The 25024-nt window shown below is 33.1% G+C and overlaps 1 protein-coding gene across 6 annotated transcripts in view; it reads left to right on the forward strand.

Moving 5' to 3' along the window:
- Positions 1–25024, forward strand: part of CSMD3 (CUB and Sushi multiple domains 3) — a 1242277-nt gene that overhangs the window by 483467 nt on the left and 733786 nt on the right. For 3 of the 6 annotated variants that reach the window (XM_027064013.2, XM_027064014.2, XM_027064015.2), the window contains exon 7: positions 15976–16287. The exons of the other annotated variants lie outside the window; for them this stretch is intronic. In XM_027064013.2, the coding sequence (XP_026919814.1) occupies positions 15976–16287 (312 nt within the window). The remainder of the gene's footprint in view (positions 1–15975; positions 16288–25024) is intronic. 6 annotated transcript variants of the gene reach the window in all.

Consider the following 25024-nt stretch of genomic DNA (forward strand, 5'->3'; position numbering starts at 1 on the left):
GCTACATGCAGCTGCCCAACATCACAAGAGACGATCATGCCCACATCACCAGCTGAGGAAAGCTCAAAATTCAAACTTCCAAGGACAGTTTCTACTGAACGCGTATCACTTTTGCACCATCTTACCATAAAAAAAAAAAAATGCTAGGTCGAAACATCTTATGTCAGAGATCATCTGTAATCAGATTTTGCAACAAGGAAAGGATAAATGTAGTTACCTTATAAATGACATTCAGGGCCACCTGGGTGGCTCAGTCAGTTGAGTGACTCTTGATTTTGGCTCAGGTCATTATCCTAGGGTCTTGGGATCAAGCCGTATGTCCGGTTCTGCGCTGAGCATGCAGCCCGCTTACGATTCTCTCTCTCTCTCCCTTTGCCCCTCTCTCTCACTTGCACTCACCCTCTTTCTCGCTCTAAAATAAAAAATAATAATAATAATTAAAAAATAAAGCTAAATGAACTTGAATTAGCATAATCACTTTGGCCTCACTCAAGGAAATACACTACGCATAATGTATATATACAATTTTAGGATCACAGAATAACATTTTCTGTCTTCTTTTCTGTACTGCAAACCTCACTTTATGTGTTTGAGGTATTATTTTTCAATCCAGTTTATTTCAAGGCATATGAAAGTTTCATCTTAACTAAATTTTAGAAGTTATTCACCTGTATATAAAATCATTCTATTCTCTATAAGGAAAGCCAGAACTGCATAGATTTGGTGACATTTTATAGCAAAAAATCATCTTTTCAAAGTAAAATGCAATTGTTTAGAACATATTTTATAATCAAACATAAAGATACACTTGAGCTTACTACTTTTGCAGGTAGACTATAGGTGACTCTATGGGATGACCATGAGCTGTGAGGTCCTGTGACATTCCCCCAATTCTATGAAAAAATTCTAACTAGTTATATTATACAACATAAGTTTCATCCTCTAACAAAAGACATTGACTGACCTTGTAGTGAAGTATATTTTTAATTCAACAAGGAATTCTACCTAACATTTTGAAGAATTGATGAAGCCGCTGGCATGGCATTAGAAAATTGAAAAATAGAAACCAGGGGGAAATGAATGAAAACATAGAAGACTGTGGATTAAAGAGTCAAATATCTACGAAATTTCAATTTTGAGAAGACTCCAAGTGACCCCATTTAATAATTACTAAAAATTTGCTGTTTAACTCAAGAGATCTTTTTATGTTTTCCTTCGGTGGAAACAGAATGCATCTTACTACTATACCACCTTCTTGTTAAGAACCATGTTTGGTTCTGTGAAAGGGATGGGAGAAATATGGTGTTAGTTGGAGAGAGTGGACTTGAGGAACTATTTCTGTTGACTTCAAAAGAAAGTCCAAGTATCTTCCCATGCCTTGTACCATATCTACTGTACCATATTCTCATAAATGCCTTCTACCTAAATTTTTAGCTTCAATTCTTGTGATTTCCTGCTTGCTGTCTATGCTTTACACATATTAAATGGCCTTTAACTCCGAGAAACTAACAGAATCTGTTTTGTCTCATGGCCTTTATGCATGTAGCACACTCCTTCTGGACCATCTCTTTCCTTTGTCTTCGCCTTGGAAGCCCTATTCGTCTTTCTTATTTCAATATAAAATATTTCCTCCAGAAAGCTTCTCTTTGTTAAGTCACCTCCAAGACTAGATTAGATTAGTGTTTTTGTTATATACTCCTGTAAAACTCTGTATTTCACTTATTGTGTCAGTTAACCATGGCTTGAAAAATCTACCCTAAGTCTTATAGGCTTAAAACAATAATGCTTTATTACTTTTCATAATTTTGTTGGTGTTCAGGATGTATCTCCACCCTCACGTGTCACTGCATTAAGCTGGAGGGTTGACTGGGATGTTTGGACCAATATGGCCTCACTCATAATACTGTCAGCTGGGGCAATTCAGTTCCCTTCCTTGTGCCCCTTGTCTTCTAATAGTCTAGACATACTTTTTTACGTGGCTGTCTCAGGGAAATATCCCAAGTGAGCAAAAGTGGAAATGACAAGACCTTTTGGAACTGACGCTCAAGAACTCACACAGTATCACTTCTGCTATACTCTGTTGGTCATAGCAAGTCATGAAGTCAACTTGGATCCAGGGGATGAGGAAATAGACTCTACCTGTTGATAGAAAGGCCTGCAAAGAATTTGTGGCAACATTAACGTAACATACCAACATAATACAGTCATATTTTTTGTTTATCTTGTTTCTCTATTTACATCATCTTTCTTGCTCACTGTAATATCCTACCACATAACAGTGGCTAGTGAAGAGTAGGCATTTAATATATATGTGTATATTGAAAAGAAGAAATATAGTGATGCTATTAATTTTTATTGGTGACATGTGGAACTCACATACTTACAATTTATTATCAAAATATATTATCTTGAGCTAAAATACTTGTTACTTCATAGAAATATAGAGCACAAGAGACCATGAAACACAGTTATATAAAGTGAAATGCCCAAGTCATAACTGAGTAGGAAGCAGTGTATAACAAAGATGAACAATACAAACTATAGAACCTGACAGTCTGGATAAAACAGCCAGATCTATTTTATTTTTATGTTTCACTTTTTCATTTTTAAGGTTTTTAGCTCAAATGTCACTTTGCGTTTCCCCACCAGCTATTATATTAATCGGTACATTCGTTGTCTCCCTCACTTAAATGTAATCTCTCTTAGGAAACATACTGTCATCATTCAGTGCCTGGTGCGAATGGGTGCTCAATAAGTTCTTGTTGAATAAATACATGAGTGAATATATGAATGAATGCCCTTAATCAAGGTATTTACCCTTGACTATATGAATTATAATCTATGCCCTATGATTGTTACAAAGATTAAATGTAAAATGTTTATCATGGAACTTACAAGAAGAAAATGATTGGCAGTTGTTAGAATCTATGGTTAGTAGGACTTTGAATCAGTGATGAATAGTTGCTGAAAACTAATTGATTCCTGGGTCTGTAGGACAAGTCCTAGAAAACCATCTACTCTTCATGAATAATACAATATATGTGGGACTCAGGAAAAAAAAAGACCTTCCATGAAATTTTCTGAAGATTAGAGAAGTCATGTAGGTAAAAGTTAGCCCCAGAAGTTTACAGAAGCTTTGTTCATGCTTTAAAGCAAACAACCAAAAATAAACCAAAAAAAAAAAAAAAAGGGATCCAGTTTAGCAACATGGTAAGAAAACTTGGGGGGTGATAATGTGGGTCTTTTAACAATTGAGCAGCAGATAATACTTAAAGATAAGTGAAACTAGATTACTAAGAATGGTTTTATCAGGGAAAAACTGTAATATTAGAGGAGGAAATAGTAAGAACACAGAAACATCATATGTCAACCTGAAACGAAAAACAACAAGGAGACAGGCTGTTTAGGGCATGCTGTGCATTTTGGCTAGATTTGCAACTGAAAGAGGTAATTTATCCACAGACTTGCTTGGGCAAGAAATGTCACTTGGTTCTTTCAAATTCGAGTGAATTTGAGAGCCACCATTGTATCTAACAGGAGAAAAATTTTGTCCAGGTCACTGTGGAGGGTGGGTGGAAGAAATATTGGCACATTCTTCTTCCCTCAAGTTGCACAAGAATCCAAGGGACCTTTGCAGTGTATGGACAATAAGGAGAAAGGCACTCAGTCATCATTGTTCAAGCACACACTTCACTCACTTGAAGTCAAATGATTCTAAACTTCCCATGACAAGCCTGAGATGAGTATCTTAGCCAAAGATGAGAGTCCAGGTTCCTGGATGTTTCCACTTTCCTGCAATGCAGCAGGAAGCGTATGTGTGTGTTATCTTTATTGCCTCTCCTTGGCCCCTCAACCTTTACCCTAGTCATTCCCCCTATCCTGTCATTTGACACAATCCCCTGAAGAGGCCTAAACTGTTAAGAAATTAAAGTTATGGAGAGATATTACAGCAAATTTCCCTTTTAGCCTACAGAAACTTCTTGCCCTGAGGTGAGGGAATTGTAAGAAGAACCTAGAAACAGACATGTGCTGGAGAAGAAAGTGATTGGGAAGAAATATAATGAAAACAAAACATAAATAAATAACTTACATGTGGATTTAGACACAAGTGTTCACATGCTGTATTATATTGGGGAGACTAAACAGAGGTTACTGATTTCACAAGAGTTAGGATTGTAGTTTTGGGAGTACACAATTTACGTCCAAATCCCAGCTTTCAGCCTACTAGCAAAGTGAGTCCGTGTATTATGGAAGCTGCTTTAAGCTTTAATATCCTCCATTTACAGGTACTTTTGAGGATGGAATAAATTAATTACAGCTGTGTCTAGAACATAATTTGTACTCAGTAAATGATTGTTGCTCTTTATAAATAGTTTTGTTATCTAGTCATTTCAGGTAAACATATTGGAATGCAAATATGTTTACAGTGTCTTAATCAACTCCACTCAGAAATTTGCGGTGATACAAAGACACCATCCCACAAGTGAGAAGAGCAAATTTCTATCACCCTTATGAAAGTTAAAAATATTCTTCAGAAAAATGATTGGATGTTCACATTATTACCTGTAATTGTAACATAGCAAAATCATTAGGTTAGATATAAAACTTTCAGATATTTAAAACCACTTTAATGGTAAGAAACCTTCCTTTGTTTTAATTAATCATTTTCATCATAAAGTTTTCCAATTAAAATGTATGTGATCTTGATCAAATAGAACATCTTTACTCAAAGAAACCTTTTCAGAATTCAGAGCATATAGATATATATATGTATATAATGTATATATGTGTCTTTCTATAGAATTAAATATAATATGCATGTATATATGGTTTCTCTCTAAAGTGTCTGTAAGTATCTCCTCTAGTATATATCAGTATGTATGTGTGTGTGTATGTGTGTATATAGATAGATATACACACGTGTGTGTGTGTATACATATATAACAAAGAGAGATAACTGAATTTTCTACTTTCATTTTATAGTTTCTACCATCTGAAAAAAAAAAACAAGGATGGGAAAAGATTAGCAGGTCAAAAGGCTTACTTGATAATATGAGAATGATATTTTTATTCATTATTCATTACCATTTCTATTGCTTGGATACAATTCCAAGTCCATTAAGTTCTTGCAGGAAATATCTTCAATTCAGGTTTCTTTGGAATGAAGCATTAATAAAAAAGTTGGCACTGTTTTGTATGAATCATCTATAGATTTACTTCTCAATATTATTTTCTCCCTCAAGTATAGAACTTGCGGTTTATAATAAAAAAGGGCTAGAGTATTAGCTATTTTTAATACTAAAATGAAGAATATAGAATTTAAATACAAGTGGAATAAAATGTCTTAGCATACCTCATTCAACTTATCTTCTTTTTAGTTTTCATTTCATAAAAAGATGCTTGTATGAATTTTGTCTAGATGTTCTTATGATGTCATCATGCCTACTCTCTGCATTTCATAAGTCTTCATAGGATCAATCAAAGCACATTACATTAAATGGATCAATATTTGTTAATAGTTTTAACTTGCTTGCTATGCAGAAATTTTCAAAGTTTGTAAGTCTGACTTGCTTTCAGATAATATCCAGGATTCCTGGTTGAATTTGAATGTCAGATAAACAGTAAATATATTTTTTTAATATCTTCTTTTTTATTTTTAAAGTTTATTTATTTACTTTGGGAGAGAGAGAGAAAGAAAGAGAACACTCTCACAAGCAGGGGAGGGGCAGAGAGGGAAGGAGGGAGGGAGAAAGAATCCCTTGCAGGCTCCTTGCTGTCAGCACAGATCCCAACTTAGGGCCCGAACTCTAGAACCATGAGATCATGACCTGAGCCAAAATCGAGAGTAGGACCCTTAACTGATTGAGCCACCCAGACGCCCTCAGTGGATAATTTTTATTATAAATCTGTCCCCAGTGTTGTATACGAAGTACTTTAAAAAAGACAGATGTTGTTTATCTGACATTCAAATTCAACGGAGTGTTCTATGTTTTTATTTACTCCATCTAGCAACCCTATATCAAGGTGCTCATAGTCATGTTATGGGGGTCAGCTAAAGAGTTACCCCGCCTTTAGTCCACATAACTCTAGTATCTTCTCCACATTACAGCAATTACAGTGCTTCTGAAATGACAATCCTGTTGTGCCAGTCTCCTGCTTAATATTCTTCAGTGATGCCTCATCTTTTCAGGTGTCCTTTTCAAGTTGACTTTTCTTGGCTCTTCAAACATTGGTCTCTACGTATCAAATCTGCTCTTACTCTCTCTTCATTCTTGCTGTATCAAATAATTTACAATTGGCTGAGCATGTCTTGCATTTTCCCCTGCCACACCTTTTTCTTAAATGGTTACCTCTGACTAGGATATTCTTTTATTCCTAAAATATCTGGCAAAATCTGCTCATCCTTTAAACTCAATTCCAACATCTTTTCCACTAGACACACTTTTCCATTTTTGAAACATAGCAAAGGGCTTTCCAGCTATATTTTCATCGTTCTCTATGTATCTTTCATTGAATATATCACATAGCACTGATTTTTTAAATTCATGAAAGTTTACTTGCAAGGCAAGGATGGGATCTCTGTAAGAGAGAAAAGTGTGTGTGTGTGTGTGTGTGTGTGTGTGTGTGTGTGTGTGTGTGTGTTTTGGGGGGGGTGTATTTGTGCTTGATGAATAGTCATCATTTAATTCATGTTTGTGAAATAAAAAAGACGGAAAGGGAAGATGAGATGTCTCCGTTCTTTTTTTAATGTTGATTTATTTTTGAGAGAAAGGGAGACAGAATGCGAGTGGGCTAGGGACAGAGTGAGACAGGGAGACACAGAATCTGAAACAGGCTCCGGGCACCTAGCTGTCAGCACAGAGCCCAACACGGGGCTCGAACCCACGAGCGGTGAGATCATGACCTGGGTCAAAGTCGGCCGCTCAACCGACTGAGCCACCCAGGTGCCCCGAGATGTATCCACTTTTAAAGTCAGTATTTGAAATGCTACTACAACATAGGAAAGGGAAAAATGCTCACTTTCTTTGGCATCGAAGCGATGGGGAAAAGAAAGATTTTATTAAGTAAATAACATTTGCTTTCTCCAGAATAAGTACAAGATAAAGTTTTTCCCCAATATCTATAAAAACGTTACAAAAACCCCAAGCCCCTTGCTGAATCTTTTTTTGTTCATATTTTGCTCTTGTTTTTCCTGTCTTTCCAAGTAACTTCTACTCTAAAAGAGATGGGATTCCTTTGTATTTAAAACATAAACTTATATGTCTCTTCCACAGGCAAGATTCGAGTGAAGGAAGCTCTAATTAACCTTCTGATATGTATCACCCAGTGCATCAAACTTTCTACTCTTAGAGTAGGAAGTGTTAAAGAGAGTTGGCCTGATGTCACAATGTTAGAGCGGATGATTTTTGAGATGCTCCTCAGTCAGATGTCCACATTTTATCTCTCAATTTTAGCACATCGATTTCCATAATTAAACTAAAGTACAAAACATATTTGAAGCCAAGTATACATGCAAATTTCAGCTATAATTTTTAGAGTATTTGTATCTTTATATTATTGATGTTATTAAAAGACAGTCTTTGCATAGTGTCTTGAAATAAAATATATTTTTGGTAAAGAAAGAGAAGGAAAGAAAGGTGGACCTTTGCAAGGTAATTACATGAAGGAATATAAAGATTTACCTCTCAATATAGAAATTTTTATTTTAAGTACCCTAACAGAGAATTATACATAAACCCCAATATGTACTGTGTAATATATGTGCCTTTCTGGTTAATAGCAGTCTTTGAAGATTAACTCTATAGGTTCTTACTATTTCTGAAGGGTTTTTTTTCCCTCCAAAATGCAACTTTTTTAAGCCAAGATTGCCACCCATTTTCAAGCAAATCATTCTGCTACTAATTAATTAGCTGCTATAAAATAAAAAGTGTCTTACAGAGTGTATGATGCAGGAAAATCAGACCTTTCTTGGCTTCGTTTTCTTGTTAGGCTGCTCTACTTTAGCATATTTATGCACATACTCACCAGTTGCTCAGCAACCTCTCAGCAATCAATACTGCAATAGTCTTTCCTTCAGAATGTCAGCCCTTTCCTACCCGCCCACACCTCCCTTATGCCCCACTTGCTTGTAATGAACCCAGGACTTCCCGTCATATAACAGTCACATGGGATCAGATATCAATTTATGATAAATCCCTCAACCAGGAGCATTCAATGATCTACCACAAGCTTCACACTCCTCAAAAACTTAGTTCTCAATGTTTCCCTATTATTTATTTTGAGGAGAAGAAAACTTTGCAATAAACGAATTCAAACTGAATGGTTAGGCAGTCATTCTGGTGTCTGTGTTCTCTCAACCAGAAAGGTATTTGTGTCTAAGAGGACAGTCTTCAGAGAGCAATACCTAGATACCGTATGTTTCACTCTTATGTGGATCTTGAGAAACTTAACAGAAGACCATGGGGGAGGGGAAAGGGAAAAAAAAGTTACAGAGAGGGAAGGAGGCAAACCATAAGAGACTTAAAAACTGAGAATACACTGAGGGTTGATGGGGGGTGGGAGGGAGGGGAAAGTGGGTGATGGGCATTGAGGAGGGCACCTGTTGGGATGAGCACTGGGTGTTGTATGGAAACCAATTTGACAATAAATTTCATATTTAAAAATATAAATAAAAAATGAAAAAATAAAGCCAGAGTTATGTAAATTTTCTAAAAAAGAACACTTAAAATTAATGGAAAATGAAGCACCTCTGCCCCCTGCAAACTAGAAGACCACTAGAGAAGGAAATAGACAATAAACATGGATGCAGTCAGATAGTCAAGGTGGGAAGGACTCAGGGACATGATGGGCTGGGTCAGAATAAAGCCTCTTATTTTTTCCTTTCAACCATGATTGGTAGAAAGAGTAACCTTACCGGTTCCTTTCTGTTGCTTCTTTCCTTTCTCCTTCATAATGCCGTCATTAAAAGATTATTTGGGTGGGGGAGTGAAAAGGATGCTGGAGAATGGAAGAGAAGGGATATGCTACCCGCATTTGAGAAAACACAGAATGAAGGGGTGATTTATGTGTTCTTAGATGTTCCTTCCTCTCTTTTCCTTCTAGTCTAGTATATGCCATATAAATTGCAGTTATATTATAATGGAGTGTTTTTTGTATTGTTTGAACACATCTGGAGAGGCTCAGTTTTTTATATTTATATCCTTAAAAATACATTTAACCCTCAATAAATACTAACATAAAGTAAAATATTTAATTTTTAGAAAGAAGAGAGTAGTACATTTAGCCACGTTCATTCATTTCTCACTCATTAAACATTCAAGAAGACGTGGGGGGTGCACACATATGAGACACACTTTGTACTTCCAAAAATCTATTAATACATATCCATTATCAGAGACAGCAAGACTCTGAAAGTGAAGGAATTCCTGATGTTAACACTTTGGAATTAAATATATTAGTACTCCTTTTTCCTGATAACACCTTTAAATCTTCCAAAGAACTGGTAGCTATTCCACAAGCTTTTGTGTGGAAGGAAGTGAAACAAGTTTGTGTTCAGTTACATTTTGTTTGTTGAGGGACAAATACTTCTACTTGAGCTGAGAGGTAAGAGCTGTGGCAAGAAAGAAATCTAACAGTTGACATTCTAGGAGATGGTTTTAGAAAGGTGTGGAAGGGCAGTATACCCTTTGCTCATATTCTTATCAAATGTGACAAGGGTGCCATCAATTTTATTTCAAAACCCAGGCCTTTAAGTTTGATTGTCAGTATTGTGATTTTAGGGAAGAACGTTATGCTTAGTTACACTAAAGATTCAGTTTGTATTTTGTGGGTATTTATTCCTATCAGTGGTGTGTGTGTTTGGGCACATTAAAACAATTACCCCTAGGACCCACTGCTACACATAGTTGAGCCTTCCAAAATATTTGAAAAGGAATAAATGATGAGAACATCTGATTCTGCAACTTTAATCAACTAGGTACAAACAAGAATTGGTCCTTTAAGAGAGAGAGAGTTTCTTTACGAGTCTTCCAACTGTCTGTTTAAAAAAGTTTTTTTCCCTAGTATGCTCTTTTAGTACTAATAATGAGATGTCTATTTTCTCACATTTTTATAGTAAAACTGTGATGATATTTACTATAACATTCAGACATTTATAATATATATGTTATAAATATATATTTATCATATATATGTTTTTATATATAGTTTTTTCATGGTGGACCTATATAGCACTCTCCATATACTTTCTAAAACTTTTGATATTTTCTATATTTCATTTAGATAAAGGTATTTATGGTTGCTTGGCATATGGGTTTATCAACATTTCAAACAATTCAGAATGTGGGGTTTTTATTTTGCATGTAAACAACTTAACATTAGTAAATATCTTGTTGAATATTTGTTTTATAATTATTAATTTACTCTCAGGAAGTGTGAATTTAGTAGATGTATCATCAGTTTCAGCTTAGACTCCAAATGTTTATTTAGTCACTTTGCATATTAAATCAGTCTGATCACTTGTACCTGATAAACAGTAAAAAGCCATTTGCAAAATTTAATGTTGATTTCCTTATTTAATGCTTAGAAACTTGAATAGAAATATATAACATAAATAGAAACATATTCATTAATCAATCAACTCAGAAAGATAAATTATATTTGAACTCTCAGTTCTATTTGTAAATTAATACACACCTAATTTATTTAATTAATTTGTGATCATAGAAAATCTGTGTCTAGAATTACTGATTTCTTTTTAAGTCTATCATGATCAATATCTTTTCACATTTTAACATCTCAGCAATCTGGATGCAGGTGACAGAGTTTTTGCATTGTTATGTCATAGTTTAATTGGTAGAATGTTTTTTACTTAGAGCTGCGTCTTATAATCAGGAATATCTTATTTTCATTTATTTAGCTATTTTTAGATCATAATCATATGTAGTTTTAGCACAAATACAACATTTTAATTTAAGATTAAAACTATAATCGAGACCAACTCTTTAAGTTACAAACTATTTTTTTCCAGGATTGTTTCACTTAAAATTCTCCTAGTCAGAAAGATCATTTTATATTAGGTAACAGTTAACCAAAGGTAGATCATTTATATTTCTTTTACAGTTTAAAGGCTACTTTCCATTTCAGTTTACCCATTTCTTCTCTCAGTTGAATATTCATAGTACAAGCACATCCACTAATTTGTACTGTAAAATACTAAGCTTTAGAGATTTTAGCAGACTGGAATTAATAATGTTTAAAATGCAAAATACCCAAATTATATACCTGATTGCAATATGCTTCCTGAAAATTATAGCATGTCACAAAGCAGTGACTTTGTTTTGCCTCATTTGCACATATTGCAATTAGTTTGCAAGAGTTGCCTCACTTATTAACATGTTTAAGTTTCGTCCAAGTAATATTAAAGAAATGTAACATATAAATCAAATTACATATGCTAAAATTTATAGAATATCTAAATAATGGCTCAAATAGAATTGTTGCATTAGTTGTATTTAGATTTTATTTTGATGTTATTTTGTATATTTTTCCTTTTGCATGTTTTCATGTTAAATGTTTATTGCATTTTCCTTCATTATATATCGTAATGTCACAAAATTATTCATTTAGAATTATTTTGTTAGTTAAACTTTCATTCAAATGTTTCACCTGGAATACTAAAATTAATGGAACAGGATATATATTTTAATATAAAATAACATGCCAAACATAAATATCTAAAAGCTACTTCTTTGAATATGCAATTATCTTTAACATGTGCTTACGTAGTTGTGTACATATTGGGCCATCCACTCATATCTTTAGCAATACATTCTGCTCTTCAATTTTGTGGTGAGTTAGACAATAATTACGAAGCAAAATTGTTTTAAAAATCTGTAAGGCTAAAAATTTAATCATAAAGAAATTAAAATTCAATTGCAGAAAGAGTTTTTGGTTACACTTTCTAAATGACACACTTATAAATGGCTTTATATGAATTATGTTTAGTCTCTTGAAGATGTTGTTGAAATAAGAAAGCCTTCAAAAACACAATTCTCATTATAATACATAATGTAATCCAAATTTAATATTGTAAGGATTCCTGTTAAATAAATTTACCAATTTACATGTGTAGTGTATGTCATTTTCCATTATCATAGTTCCAAATATGGCACATAGTTATGATTTAGGGAAGCATGCTTATATGTAAACCATTTCATTTTATTTTTGTTATACTGAGAAATGTTTTATTAAAGAATATTAATAAAATATACCTTAGACTTGTGTTTATGTTGTAAACATCTAATTTTAAATATATCTCAAGAGATTTAATGACAGGATAATCTAATTGTGATAAACTACATCTTGTATACATAATTTAATTTCAAACGAAGAATGAATTTTCTGGATGTACATTTTATTTCTTAATTGGGGTTGTATGTTGTGTAACATATGCATTTAATATTGTGCTATCAAAGATCATGTTTACTTAATTGTGTAGCATACTTAAATTTTTAAAAAATAAAACAAAATATATTTTAACATTGAGTTAGCTATATAATATATTTAATAACGGATTGTTGCTATACAGAATCCCAAGGCTTTTTCTAACATTGGCAATTACCTCATAAAACAGTTATGTATGCAAAAATGTTGAGTGTTTTTAAACTGTTAAATGGTAAATGGTGCATTTTGACAATTTAAAAATCTGTGTTTCACACACTGCCAATTTAAAGTGGTACTAAAACCAGTATTCTAAATTGGTCTACATTTTAGATAAAATGATTATATAATATATAACTGTATGGTGATGGATGATTTTATTGCCTTATAGAGGAAACCGATGTTATTTCTTTATGGAGGTTATTCCATTTTATATATCATATTTAACTACATTTAGATGCACTTCTGTCTCCTGCTATTTTGACATATAACTATTCTTCACTCTACAGAAATTTGAACATTCTAAGTAAATCCATTTCATGTGAACATTGTATCTTTTAAGGTTTGGGAATTATGACACAAATCTTCAAGTAACTCATGCAAATAAATCAGATTCCACACTTTTTCAAAATGATGTCTTTGAAAGTTAAAAACAAAATTATTATTCTTCCTCCCTTTAGAATTTCTCTTCATTCATTATACTGTTTGAGATATGACTTTGTCATGGTAACAATTATCATCATATTTCATTTGTGAAATTTATTATCTTTATTGTTAATATTTTAGAATTATTATTAAATGGATTCATTCATTTATTCTTTCTTTTGATGAAAATTTCTTGAGCATCTACTGTGTGCAAGGCACTGTTTTAGATATTAGGTAATTCAGCAATGAATAGAATATACAAAAATCTCAATCTTTAGGGAGCTTGCATTCTAGTATGAGGAAGAAAGAATATGAACACAAAATATACATAAAACATAGGTACTAGTTAGTAAAATATCTGGTTGAAGTATATATCTTGTTGGACTATGGTTGTTAAATAAATTGGTTTTCAATGCTTTTTTCTAATATTCCACCAAGTTCTGCATTCAGGTTAAGAGGATAGTACTGAATCGCTACCACCATTAGCCAGAAGTGGAGTTCTATTACTGAAGATTTTTAAGACTGGATGTTAGCAAATCCTGGGTCTAAAGGCTAACAAAGATCAGTTCTAACTCAAATTTTGTCAGGAACTGTATTTATCCTCTGGTGTCTTCAAGAAAATCAGTGTCAGGAACTGGTCTATAAGTCTTGAGGATTAGTTATAGAAGCAACTTAGATACATTGTTAAGAATTATCCCAGAGTTATTGACCCGAAAACATGAGATTATTTGGGATCAATTGTAATAACTTCAATGATAGAATATAATAGCTCCTCAGTTTACTCCTTGGAATAAGGTTAGAACATTGAGATTTGAGATACAGTACATACACATTCTAATATTTTTCATGCTTTTAGATTGCATTTTGCAGCAAATATTTACAATTAAATAGTTTCCTCTTCAAACTAAAACTGAAAGCTGGGAAATTATGATACAGTTATGAAAAGTTTTAAAGTGTTAGTTTTTTATCCACCCTGATTTTCTACTTCCTTTCTAAAGTAGAAGATACAGTTAAACTCCCTAGGTGAATAATATGATCAGGTCATTGTTTTTATAGTAAGCACATGGGCCCTTCAAATGTCTGATTTATCATGAGGTTAATTACTAAATGTTAGTATTGCAAACGTAGTTATTGCTTAATCGTGTGATTAAAGAAAAATCTTACTAAATATTAGCTTAGTAGATGTTACTGGTCAATTTGCATAACCAACATGAATTTAGGGAGATTGTAATCTTCACAATATAACTTGGATAAATATTCAGTAGCAGCTTCTTTCTGACTGATGCTTTAGAATATAGTAAAGGCCTTTAAAATTACCTGATAATTGCCATACTGCATTTACCCTTGGCTCCCTGAAAATACAACCATCATTTGAGTTTCCAAACCAAATTAAATAATGACAATGTAGGCTGGCAGAACCTGTAGCAGACATGTTTCCCTTTGCTGCTTATGAATGAGAGGACCCCTGTGTTTGACGTCCTTTTTTGGCTGAAAGCAGAAATCAGAATTATTAATCTTACCACTCACCTGCCTATAACACAAGAGGGAAAAAAGAAAAAGAAAAAGAAGGCAGAGCATACTCAAATGACATTATGGGATAAAGCTATTTTCCTCTTGCAGAATGGTTCAACTATTCCTATGTATTTTTGTCTACAATATCTAATTATACACTGTGGACAGAAGTTTGAGATGCAGTTTATTGAGAAGGCAAGGATATGAAAATATACCACTCATTGGCTTTAAAAAATACTCAGAAGTTTTCTAACCAGGACCTGACGATTATTCCTAATTAGTAGCTGTACTTCCAACATTCAGTATTTTTTTTCTTGTTAAGCATTTTAGATGTCAAGAGCCTTTTAAATATATCTTCAGTTTCATACTTCTATTATAAGAAAGACAAACTACTTTCTTTCATTATGTAAGAATTATGTACTACCACAGACAATCTTTTAAAAAGGTTTAAGCGAGAGAAAAAGAAAACCCTAATTCAGCTCCTTTAAAAATCTATTTTTAAATTACAGTGAAACCTTAATAAGTTAAGAATGTAGAGAAATATATACTGTGAAACACTTATGAGATATTTGGGAATTCTTAACCATTTATTAAAGCTACTTTCGTATGCGTAAAAGTTCCATGCTATTAGTTAATTCTCAATCATTTCTAAATATAGTGATTAATTTTAATTAACTGAGAATTGGTTAATCTCAAATTTTACTTTAAAATAGTGAAGTATATTACCCAACTTCCAAAAACAACCCACCGGAGCCTAATGCATATATAGCTCACGGCGTTGAATATTTTATCATGTTGGCTGCTTTCTGGCAAGTGAGGTTAAGATAGACATCTGCATAGAATAGTTATTCAGGGTTTTATTTTTTTAATCATTTTGTTTTAATTTTGGCTTTGATTTTAAATTCTCCTTCACTTGCTTATCTTAAAATAGAAATTTTTGATGTTTTTCCCAGAAATTATGAACAGATATGGCACAGACTCTTCAAAGCATACTTTTGAGAAAAGTGTGGTTACACGGTTACCCATTCTGTCAAAATTTGTCACTTGCCAGGCATTTGTTGCTAATATTCATCTGTAGATAAAGAACAAAGATTGGTTCAGGACTCCATGAAGGGTTTACTATTTCACCTTTTCTCCCCTAATGTGTCACAGTGAAAATGTGGTATATTTGTGTGTGATACCTATTCAGAGGTTGATTGATACGAAGCAATCATTGGATCTGGTTACTTCACATTTTAGGGGCGTGTTTGTGTTTTGCCTCTTCGTGTTGGTTATCCTTAAGGTAATAGAAGGGAATATAATTTATTAAACTTATCAGAAAAAAATAAACACAATTTAAAAGAAAAAGTTAGCATCTAGTGCTACTGTGTCCCACAGGTTCTTCTACATTGACCCACACTACCTCCACTGGTGAGTTAGAGGAGCATAACAGGACTACCACTGGTGCTATTGCTGTTGCTAGCACACCTGCAGATGTTACTGTATCCAGTGTTACAGCTGTCACCATCCATAGACTTTCTGAGGAACAGCGAGTGCAAGTTTCGAGTCTCAGAAATTCAGGTCTGGACCCCAACACATCCAAGGACGGGCTCTCTCCTCATCAAGCAGATACACAAAGTACAAGGAGAAGACCACGAAATGCTGAACAGATAGAAAGAACTAAAGAGCTTGCAGTTGTTACTCATAGAGGTATTGGATGTTATTTTACTTGTGCCCGTTTAGTTACAGCCAAAGCTATATTTTGGTAACGATTCGAATTGGAGAATGAGCTGAAAGAGAGCCAAGATGTAGGAAGCCAAAGGAAAAAGCTTAGCTGCAAAATATAGATTGTTATAGCCAAACCCTGAATAATTTGAAAACACAGAAATTAAAAAATACAAATCAGAGGGAAATGCAAATACTGGGCGGGGGTGGGGGTAAATGTAGAAAGGAAAGAATGCATAAAAAGGATAATAAAAACAAGTACTAAATATCTATTGCATATTATGTGCCAGGTATGATGTTGAGATTACTTGAAAATAAAGTAGCCAGTTTCTATCAATAAGTGTACATATTTACACATTGATGATTTGTCCTATGTCGTAATTTTCAGCATTTGCATGAAATCTTAATGTTACACAGATGCTAATTAACAATTAAGACAATAGATAATTTGGGCAAAATGGAAACATTCTGTCTGGTGATTATTTTATATAGCTGGCTCTTTTATTGATAAAGTAACTATAGCCTGATCTATATGATTGTATTGAGGTTTCTCATTTTGAAAAGGTAACAGCTATTCATTGAGATTATGGCTCTATATTTAAATATCCTTTTGCTTTCTAATCTTTTGTAGAAAAACATTGCCACAAAGCCAAATCATATATTGGTAATTTTCTAGTTGATTAATATAAGCCTACCTTTTACAAAACTATGAAGCATAGCAAGCATATTTTTTGTTTCTTGGTAGCAAGTTTCACCGAGCAGTTTGTGGAAAAAAAATCAATGTAGTGTCAAAAAGTAAAGGGATTTCATTTATGTCAATATATGCATCAGTGGAAATATTAATTAATTGAACATGTTTCAAGTACAAAATACCTACTCCAACTCTATTTCCAACTCATCATCATATATTCTCCAAACTGGTTATGGTTGATGTAGTGTGGGTAGGCATGGTTTATACAGAACATGATATAAGTAATGGAAAGCATTCTGTGCTTAATATACACTAAGAACAAAAATCAAGACATCTTATATAGCTGATTGAAAATCATATAGAAATATTTCAAAAGCTCATTCCCATCAAAATTCATACTGAATGTACTTTTACTCTCCTTAATAAGCATCATAAACTGAATTCTTAACACGTAGTAGTCTCCTATAAAGTATTAAATCACTATCACCTTGCTTCTCGATTCACTTCCTTACCATGAGTATTTCCCCAGTGAAGAATGTTAGAGTCATGAAAAAATTGATAATTTGTTTTACCAAATAGATACTTTTTCTTAGCAGGAAAAAAAAAGTGTAAATATTATTAAAATATTAAGGTAAAAACCCTTCCATTTAGTTTTTTCACTCTCTGTGGAAAATTTAACGAGCTAGAATTGACAAACTACTCTGATCATTTTACCACCTATTGAATGAAAGATGGGTAATTCTCAAGCATAAGTTTGTTATATAAATCAACTAATAAGCAAACACTACTTTAGCCAAAGTTGCCATCAAGTGATGCGAGAAGCTCAGGTTACAAATTAGTATTTTAGAGAACTGGGAAAAATAATTCAGATTGAAATGAGAATAAAGAGTAGTCAGTTATTAAATTCAATAACGTGATTTGAAAATCTAAACTTCTGAGCTACATTCAAGTACATTTTAATTAAGCATATTACTTCCTTGGTAAATTCCAAATCAGTGCTCAAATTCTCTTTTAGACAATAATTATTTTAGAGCTAATACATGTTTCATCCTTCCCCATATTCTTTCTGAAATAGTGTTTCTGTAGGTAGTAGCCATTGAGTAGTGCCATCTACTTTGGAATTAAATATTCGTCAGTTATTTTGGTTTAAATCATGTGTATGGAAAACATTCTGAGTGTTACACTTATCATTTATTTCAGTCACTTAAATTATTATATGTTTATCAAATCTCTATGTTAATTAGAATTAGTTCTTCTGACTCTTCCTCAATAATCTAGTGTTTTAGCACTTTCAGATAGCTAGTTATATTTGAGACTCGAGCTTTTTAACATTTTGGGTTAAAAAATGTAAATATTAGAAATAAAAGAGAACTATCACCCTATGCCTATCGATATTTTTGAAAACCCTCAATATTTAGCTACTTTATAGACGTAAAATAGACTTCAAAAACCTAACTCTTAGCAGGGCCAAATTTCCAGATTGGAATTGGCTAACATCAAAGCAGTATTCTTTTTAAATAGATAGATAGATAGATAGATAGATAGATAGATAGATAGATAGATAGATAGAATACTAACAAGGAGGAGAGGGGCAGAGGAAGAGAGAGAGAATCTTAAGCAGGCTCCACCCTCAGCACAGAGCCAGCAGGGCTCAGTCTCATAACCATGAGATAATGACCTGAGCTGAAATCAAGAGTCAGACGTTCAACCAACTGTGCCTCCCAGGTGCCCCAGAGCATTATTCTTTCATTAAAAATAATTCTGCCTCACCAGACATGCCTGGAACACCTACTGAGTACCATGCTCTGTTCTAGGAAGGAATGATAAATAAGCTATGACCCTTTCCTTCAAGAGACTGGCATAGAGTGGAAGATACAGAGAAACCCATGAGGTAGTAGAAGGAAAGTTTTGTAAAGCTCATAGCGATTCAAGTAGTTATGGGGTTTATGCAGACAGTGAGTCATTTCGTTGACATTTTAAATGAGTCTGTAAACATAGTGCAAACTAAATCCTTAATTTTCCTAGATATGTTAGAGAAAACAAGTTAGGTTTCATTCTTCTATTCCATTCTCTGCAGTGTAGTCAGAATTACCTTTTAAAAGCTCCTCAACAACCTTAGTAATAAAACAAAGTTTTGGTGGTGTCCTACAGAAAATTTCATGGTCTGGCTTTTGTCTCTATCTCCATATCCATCCTGTGTGACTCTCACAGTTACTCTATTTTTTTTTTTTTTTTTTTAGCCAAACAGAAATTCTGTTAGTGTCAAACACACCATGTTCTTTTCTACTTGAAGCCACTTTGATGAACCATTCCTTTCATTCTTGCAACCAGATCATTCTAATTCCCTTTAGAAATTTTAACTTAAATTGTCACCTCCAGGAAAGTTAGGATTTTTTTTCTGTTATAACTCAGCATTGTACTCTGTACTTTTCTTGTATTTGTAATCACCAGCCCTATGACTTGTCCTGTAAAATTTACCTCTGTGAAGTAAGGAGTGAGTGGGTCTGGTTCATGCTAAATTCCCAGTGCCTAGAGCAGCTTCTGAACCATAGATGAATTTAAATACTATTTGCTAAATTAATGACTATTTAAAATCTGACCAGCTAAAGCATTTGCCTAAATTTTTTAGAAAACTTAAAACTATGTTTTACAATATATTCATATATCTATACATTTTAGTATTAAAATAAAGATAACTACTTCATTTTGTCATAGTTCTAAAAATACTAGTGTTTTTAATTCCTAAAAGGCAATGATATTCTCATGATTTCAAACAATAAATTGCTTTTATACCACTTCAAATTTCACAACATGAAACTAGGTATAAATGCCTTGTTTATAGACCTTATCCAATTATAAAGACAAAGGGATTTTACAGTTAAATACAAGAAAGCTATAAAGTCAACAAATATCACATGAATAAATGTTAATGTTATACCATGGATATTATTTTGCTGAAAGTTATTACCATTTAAATCCTATATATGATAGCTTGTGATAGCATAGGTTTCTTTGAGTTATACAGTCCATACTAGTTTATGCTATATGATAATTTAATATTTTTCATAATTTTTCTTTATTCACAATTACATTTTCATTTTATGTCTTAAAAATTTTTATGTACTTATTTTGAGAGAGAGAGAGAGCAGTGGAGGAGGTGAGGGTAGAGAAAGAGAGAGAGAGAGAGAGAGAGAGAGAGAGAGAGAGAGAGAATGAATCCCAAGCCAGCTAAACACTGTCAGTGCAGAGCTCAATGCAGGGCTCAATCCCACTGACCGTGAGATCATGACCTGACCTGAAATCAAGAGCCAGATGCTTAGTCAACTGAGCAACCCAGGTGCCCCTTTATGATATCTTTTGATGATTAGTAGCTCCTAAGTTATCTATTTTCAATAATCTGAGGCAATTAAAATATGTACTGTTTGCATCAATATCACTATAAATGCAAAGAAGGCATGGACATTGAAATTGCACATAGTATTTGGTATTTAGTACATTTGTGTGTGGCCTCAAAATCTATGTATTAACTTATGATAAATCAGCATAGCTAGTTACTTTATTATAAGTAACATGAACAATTAATGAATAATTAGATACAAACTTAGAAAGTTTATCAAAGATATTTTCAATTCTCGATAGAGTACTATTCCAATTAGTTTTCCTATTACACTATAGTTAAAATATCAGTAATTTAATTTCAATTATGTTCTTAATTTTTTTTAACTTTCTACTTGTTCTCAGTAAAAGAAAATACTTTCCAATTTTCTCTGTTTAAAAAGAGTCTAGTGACACTGAAATAAAAAGTAAAAAACAGAATACTAATAAACAATGTTGGTTTAGATCATCTTGAAACTGTTATGAATACTACAGTTTCCTGTAGTATTAGCATCCAATAGTTCTGAGAAGGAGAATTGAGTTTTAACTGACTGGATTTTAGTCCACTTTTGCCACCTACTACGTGTGAGACCCTGTGCAGGTCACATGAACTATCTGAGCTCAATTTCCATATATTTGTAAAAGAGTATGATAGTATTACATTAGGGTTTTTGTGAAGATTAAACATGGTATTGGATGGAAATGCTAAAATAAACTAAGGTATTTTCTCTAGTGAAGAGGTAAAGCCAAACTGCCCACCATCGCTAGTTAGTTCTGAGGTCAGACAATGAGAATGAGTGGACACTTGCCCCTTGTTAGCTATCGTATCTTGCCTTGAGTAATAACCTCAACTCTCCAAGCTCAACTTCTTAGTAATGGAGAATACCTGCATCATAGGTAGCTTTGTGAAAAAATTTAGCACAGTTGCTGAGGTATGTTCAACACATACAAATTGCTGTTATTTTTATTATTATTCACCAACTATGTTTTAACTCTTGCTATGTGCATGACATTGGACTGGATAGTAAGGGTATAACAATGAAGGATGCAGACTATACCATCAGGTAGTCTATATAACTTAAAAAATAATAATTACGGGTTTGTAATTTGTACAAATTTTGGTGAGAAACACTATCAGAACAATATTTTTGATATTCTATGAAGGAGTGAAAATAACTACCTCTGAATGTAGAAAGTCAAGGAAGCCTGCACAGGGGATATTTGAACTAGTTCTTGAAATAGGAATAAAAGTTTCAAACTAATCAATTGTGTTTATATCACAAAGATGCATTGAAATGCTTTTCATAGATACTTGTGCTAAGTAGAAATATCATGAATCTATACCAAAATAAAGGAAGTATTCAACTATACTTGATGGGGGTTTACATTCATAGTAATAATCTAAAAACAATTGATAATTTTAGTTTAAAAATGTCTAGATGTTTAAAAGTCGATAATCTAATAATATCTAGTGATATTTTAAATTTCACCAGAATATTTTTGCCTTAAGTATAAGCTCTTTTGAAATTATTTATTAATATTTACTTAAAGCACCTTTTACAATAATCCTTAAACCCTGTAGTTAAATTATATAGCCCTAAGAGATTTCAACTCAAAATTGACTTAAAATAGCAGGACCTATGTGATAATATAATTAAAACAGTAGCAAGGAGAGTATCCTGTACTTCTAGAATTATATATTCTAGAATTATCTGGGATATTTTGGATTCATATAATACAACATCAATATTTTGTAGAGAAAATTGTGGTCTGCAAGAGGATGTATGAAAAGCTAGTTCATGTTGCTAGAGTAGTATTCATTCATTCTTTCATTTATTTAACATTTATAAGGGCCTAATGTATGCACAGCTTTGTATGAGATGATATTAAGGTTAAAGTAATATAGATGATAAGCACAATTGGTTTTTCTTCCTCAAGAAATTTATAGTCACACCATTTAAAAATAGTCATTAAAATGTGTTTTGTTTCACATGGTTTAATTTAATATTTTTTCTTTTATATTGATATTGGAGAGTATTCCTTTGTTTTTTAAAATGCATAGGCAAGTTTTGCCAGCTGTTAATGATCAGCCTTGGTAGTTGTTGTTTTCAAGTATAAAATGTAGATATTTTCTTCTGGAAGAGTTACCATATATCTGTATATAATTATAGGCTCTCTTTTATTGTTCTTCCTAGTGGAATATTAACTTAGATGATTATAACATGTTGTTGAGTCAAATGTGTTATGAGCATTTTATAGCCATTGCTGCTGTTTATGTCGACATAGTGTAGCCAGTTCTTCCAAAGTATGTTTGATCGTATGTTTAATCATGTCAATAGGATCAAACAGAGCTCTAGTTTGGTTTATAAAGTAATATGAAATTATGCTTAACTAAAATTGAGTATGATGTAGACTCCCCCTCCCCTTCATAACAGCCGCCTAAAAGAAAGCCTGTTTTAATCATAAGTTTTTGACCTGAACACTTTTTTTTTTTAAATTATTTTCACCTTTAAGGTAAGAATGATTAATTCAGAATAAAACTTAATTTTAGGTCAGCAGTTTTAATCTAAACAAAAGCATTATTACTTTTTTCAAGGTAGCTTATCTCAGACTTACATTGCTTAACAAAAAAGGGAAAACAGACTATAAGAAAAACTGAAATTTCTAGTTTATTTCAGATATCAAATTTTGTGATATGTAACAACATTGTTCAAAAAAAAAAACCCAAACTGTACTATGACAAAAACTTTATTGTATTAAAGTAGTAGTTCTTGAGTGCCTACTATGTGCCTTCCATTAATAGGTATTTGGCCACACATAGAATTTTGAGTATTTTCAACAGCTTGCAAGCAACTAATACTGTTTTCAGATTTTCTATTAATAGTCTTAGTATAGATTTGCAAATATAAAACAATTGTAATCTTCATAAACAATAGCCATTGAAGACATTAATTTATAGATGGGTTCTTAGATCTTTATGGATACTGATACATGTCCGTCAAATAATAGGGTTTTATTGAACATATTATCTCTTTGTTAAGCATGTGATAAATTCAAAAGAAGTATAATATGGTGTTTATTTTAAAGGAAAAGTTGTAGGGATAAAACTGCAGAGAAAAATTCTCTGTCCTGTCTCAGAGAATTGCTACAGGATGAGGATGATAGGTGAGTGTGTTTGAGTTATAGCTGTCTTCCAAAGTGTGATGTGTTGTTATATGTAAGAGAGATCAAATTTGTTCATAGATTGTAGAACTTGGTGTATGGAACCGTAGGGAGATCCACAATAGTTTATTATAAAGAAGACTTCCAACATTGAGTTTTGTTCAAATATAGATTGTGTGCTTCAGGAAGCAGTAAATACCAAATCACTAATAAAATATTCAGGAATACTTTTTAAATTTTTTAAATATTTATTTATTATTTAGAGACAGACAGACACAGAGCATGAGCAGGGGAGGGGTAGAGAGAGGGGAGACACAGAATCTGAAGTAGGCTCCAGGCTCTGAGCTGTCAGGACAGAGCCCGACGCGGGGCTCGAACTCACGAACTGTGAGATCATGACCTGAGCTGAAGTCGGTCGCACAACCAACTGAGCCACCCAGGCGCCCCTATATTCAAGAATACTTGATGGACAAATTAGGTACTTAGTAAACATTTAAGCATCAAAGAGTATATTGATAATATGATTCTTACTGTCCCTTCTAATCCTGTCTATAACTATCCAGATATATATTATTTAAATGTATTTATCATCATCTTCTATTTCCTCTTGATGTTTGAGTTGAAATGGACTTATCCTTCTCATTATCTGACTGTATAGCCAATGTTAAAATAAGCATAGATGTAGCAAGCACTCATAACAAGGAATTTGGAGATTGGCTCTCCCCTTATTTCAATAGGTAAGGGATCGGCCACATGTACATTTCTCCCAGAGCTCAATGCCTACCTATATGCCTTGAATTCTAAAACCTCTCCACTTGAGGATCTAATTCTAGCTTTTTAGTCTGTGTTTAAGATGACAGGGTTACTTTCTTCAGTATCTCATTTTCTTTTTTCTTTTTGTTTTCTTTTTCTCTCCTCTCCTCTCCTCTCCTCTCCTCTCCTCTCCTCTCCTCCCTTCCTTTTTGTATTTTCTTTCTGTCTTTATTTTTCCTTTCCTTTCTTTCTTCCAATCAATCTATTTCTTTTCTCACTTCTTTTCTTTAACAACAAACCAACCAACCTTCCTCCCTTCCCCTGCCAATCTTCCCCCTTCCCTTCCCTTCCCTTCCCTTCCCTTCCCTTCCCTTCCCTTCCCTTCCCTTCCCTTCCCTTCCCTTCCTTTCCTTATGTGTTTCTTTCTTCAACAAATGTTTACTAGGTTACTTACACATCAGACTTTCTTCCAGTTCTTGAGCAAACAACATTGAACAAAACTGAGTAGACCGTGCTTCATTGAGTTTATATTCAAGTGAGAAGAAAAAGAGAACAAGCAAATAAACAAAAACCTGATGGTAGTAAGGACTGTGCTGAATATTAAAACAGACTGTGTGATATATGGGTGACTACCTTTTTTTGGAAGGACAGGAAGGCCTCTTTGAGGAGGTAAAATTTAAACTGAGACCTAAACATGGAAGAAGGCAGCTATGCTAAGATGGAGTAGAGAGCATATCAGAT

The sequence above is a fragment of the Acinonyx jubatus genome, chromosome F2, assembly GCF_027475565.1.
Source record: "Acinonyx jubatus isolate Ajub_Pintada_27869175 chromosome F2, VMU_Ajub_asm_v1.0, whole genome shotgun sequence".
Classification (NCBI taxonomy): domain Eukaryota; kingdom Metazoa; phylum Chordata; class Mammalia; order Carnivora; family Felidae; genus Acinonyx; species Acinonyx jubatus.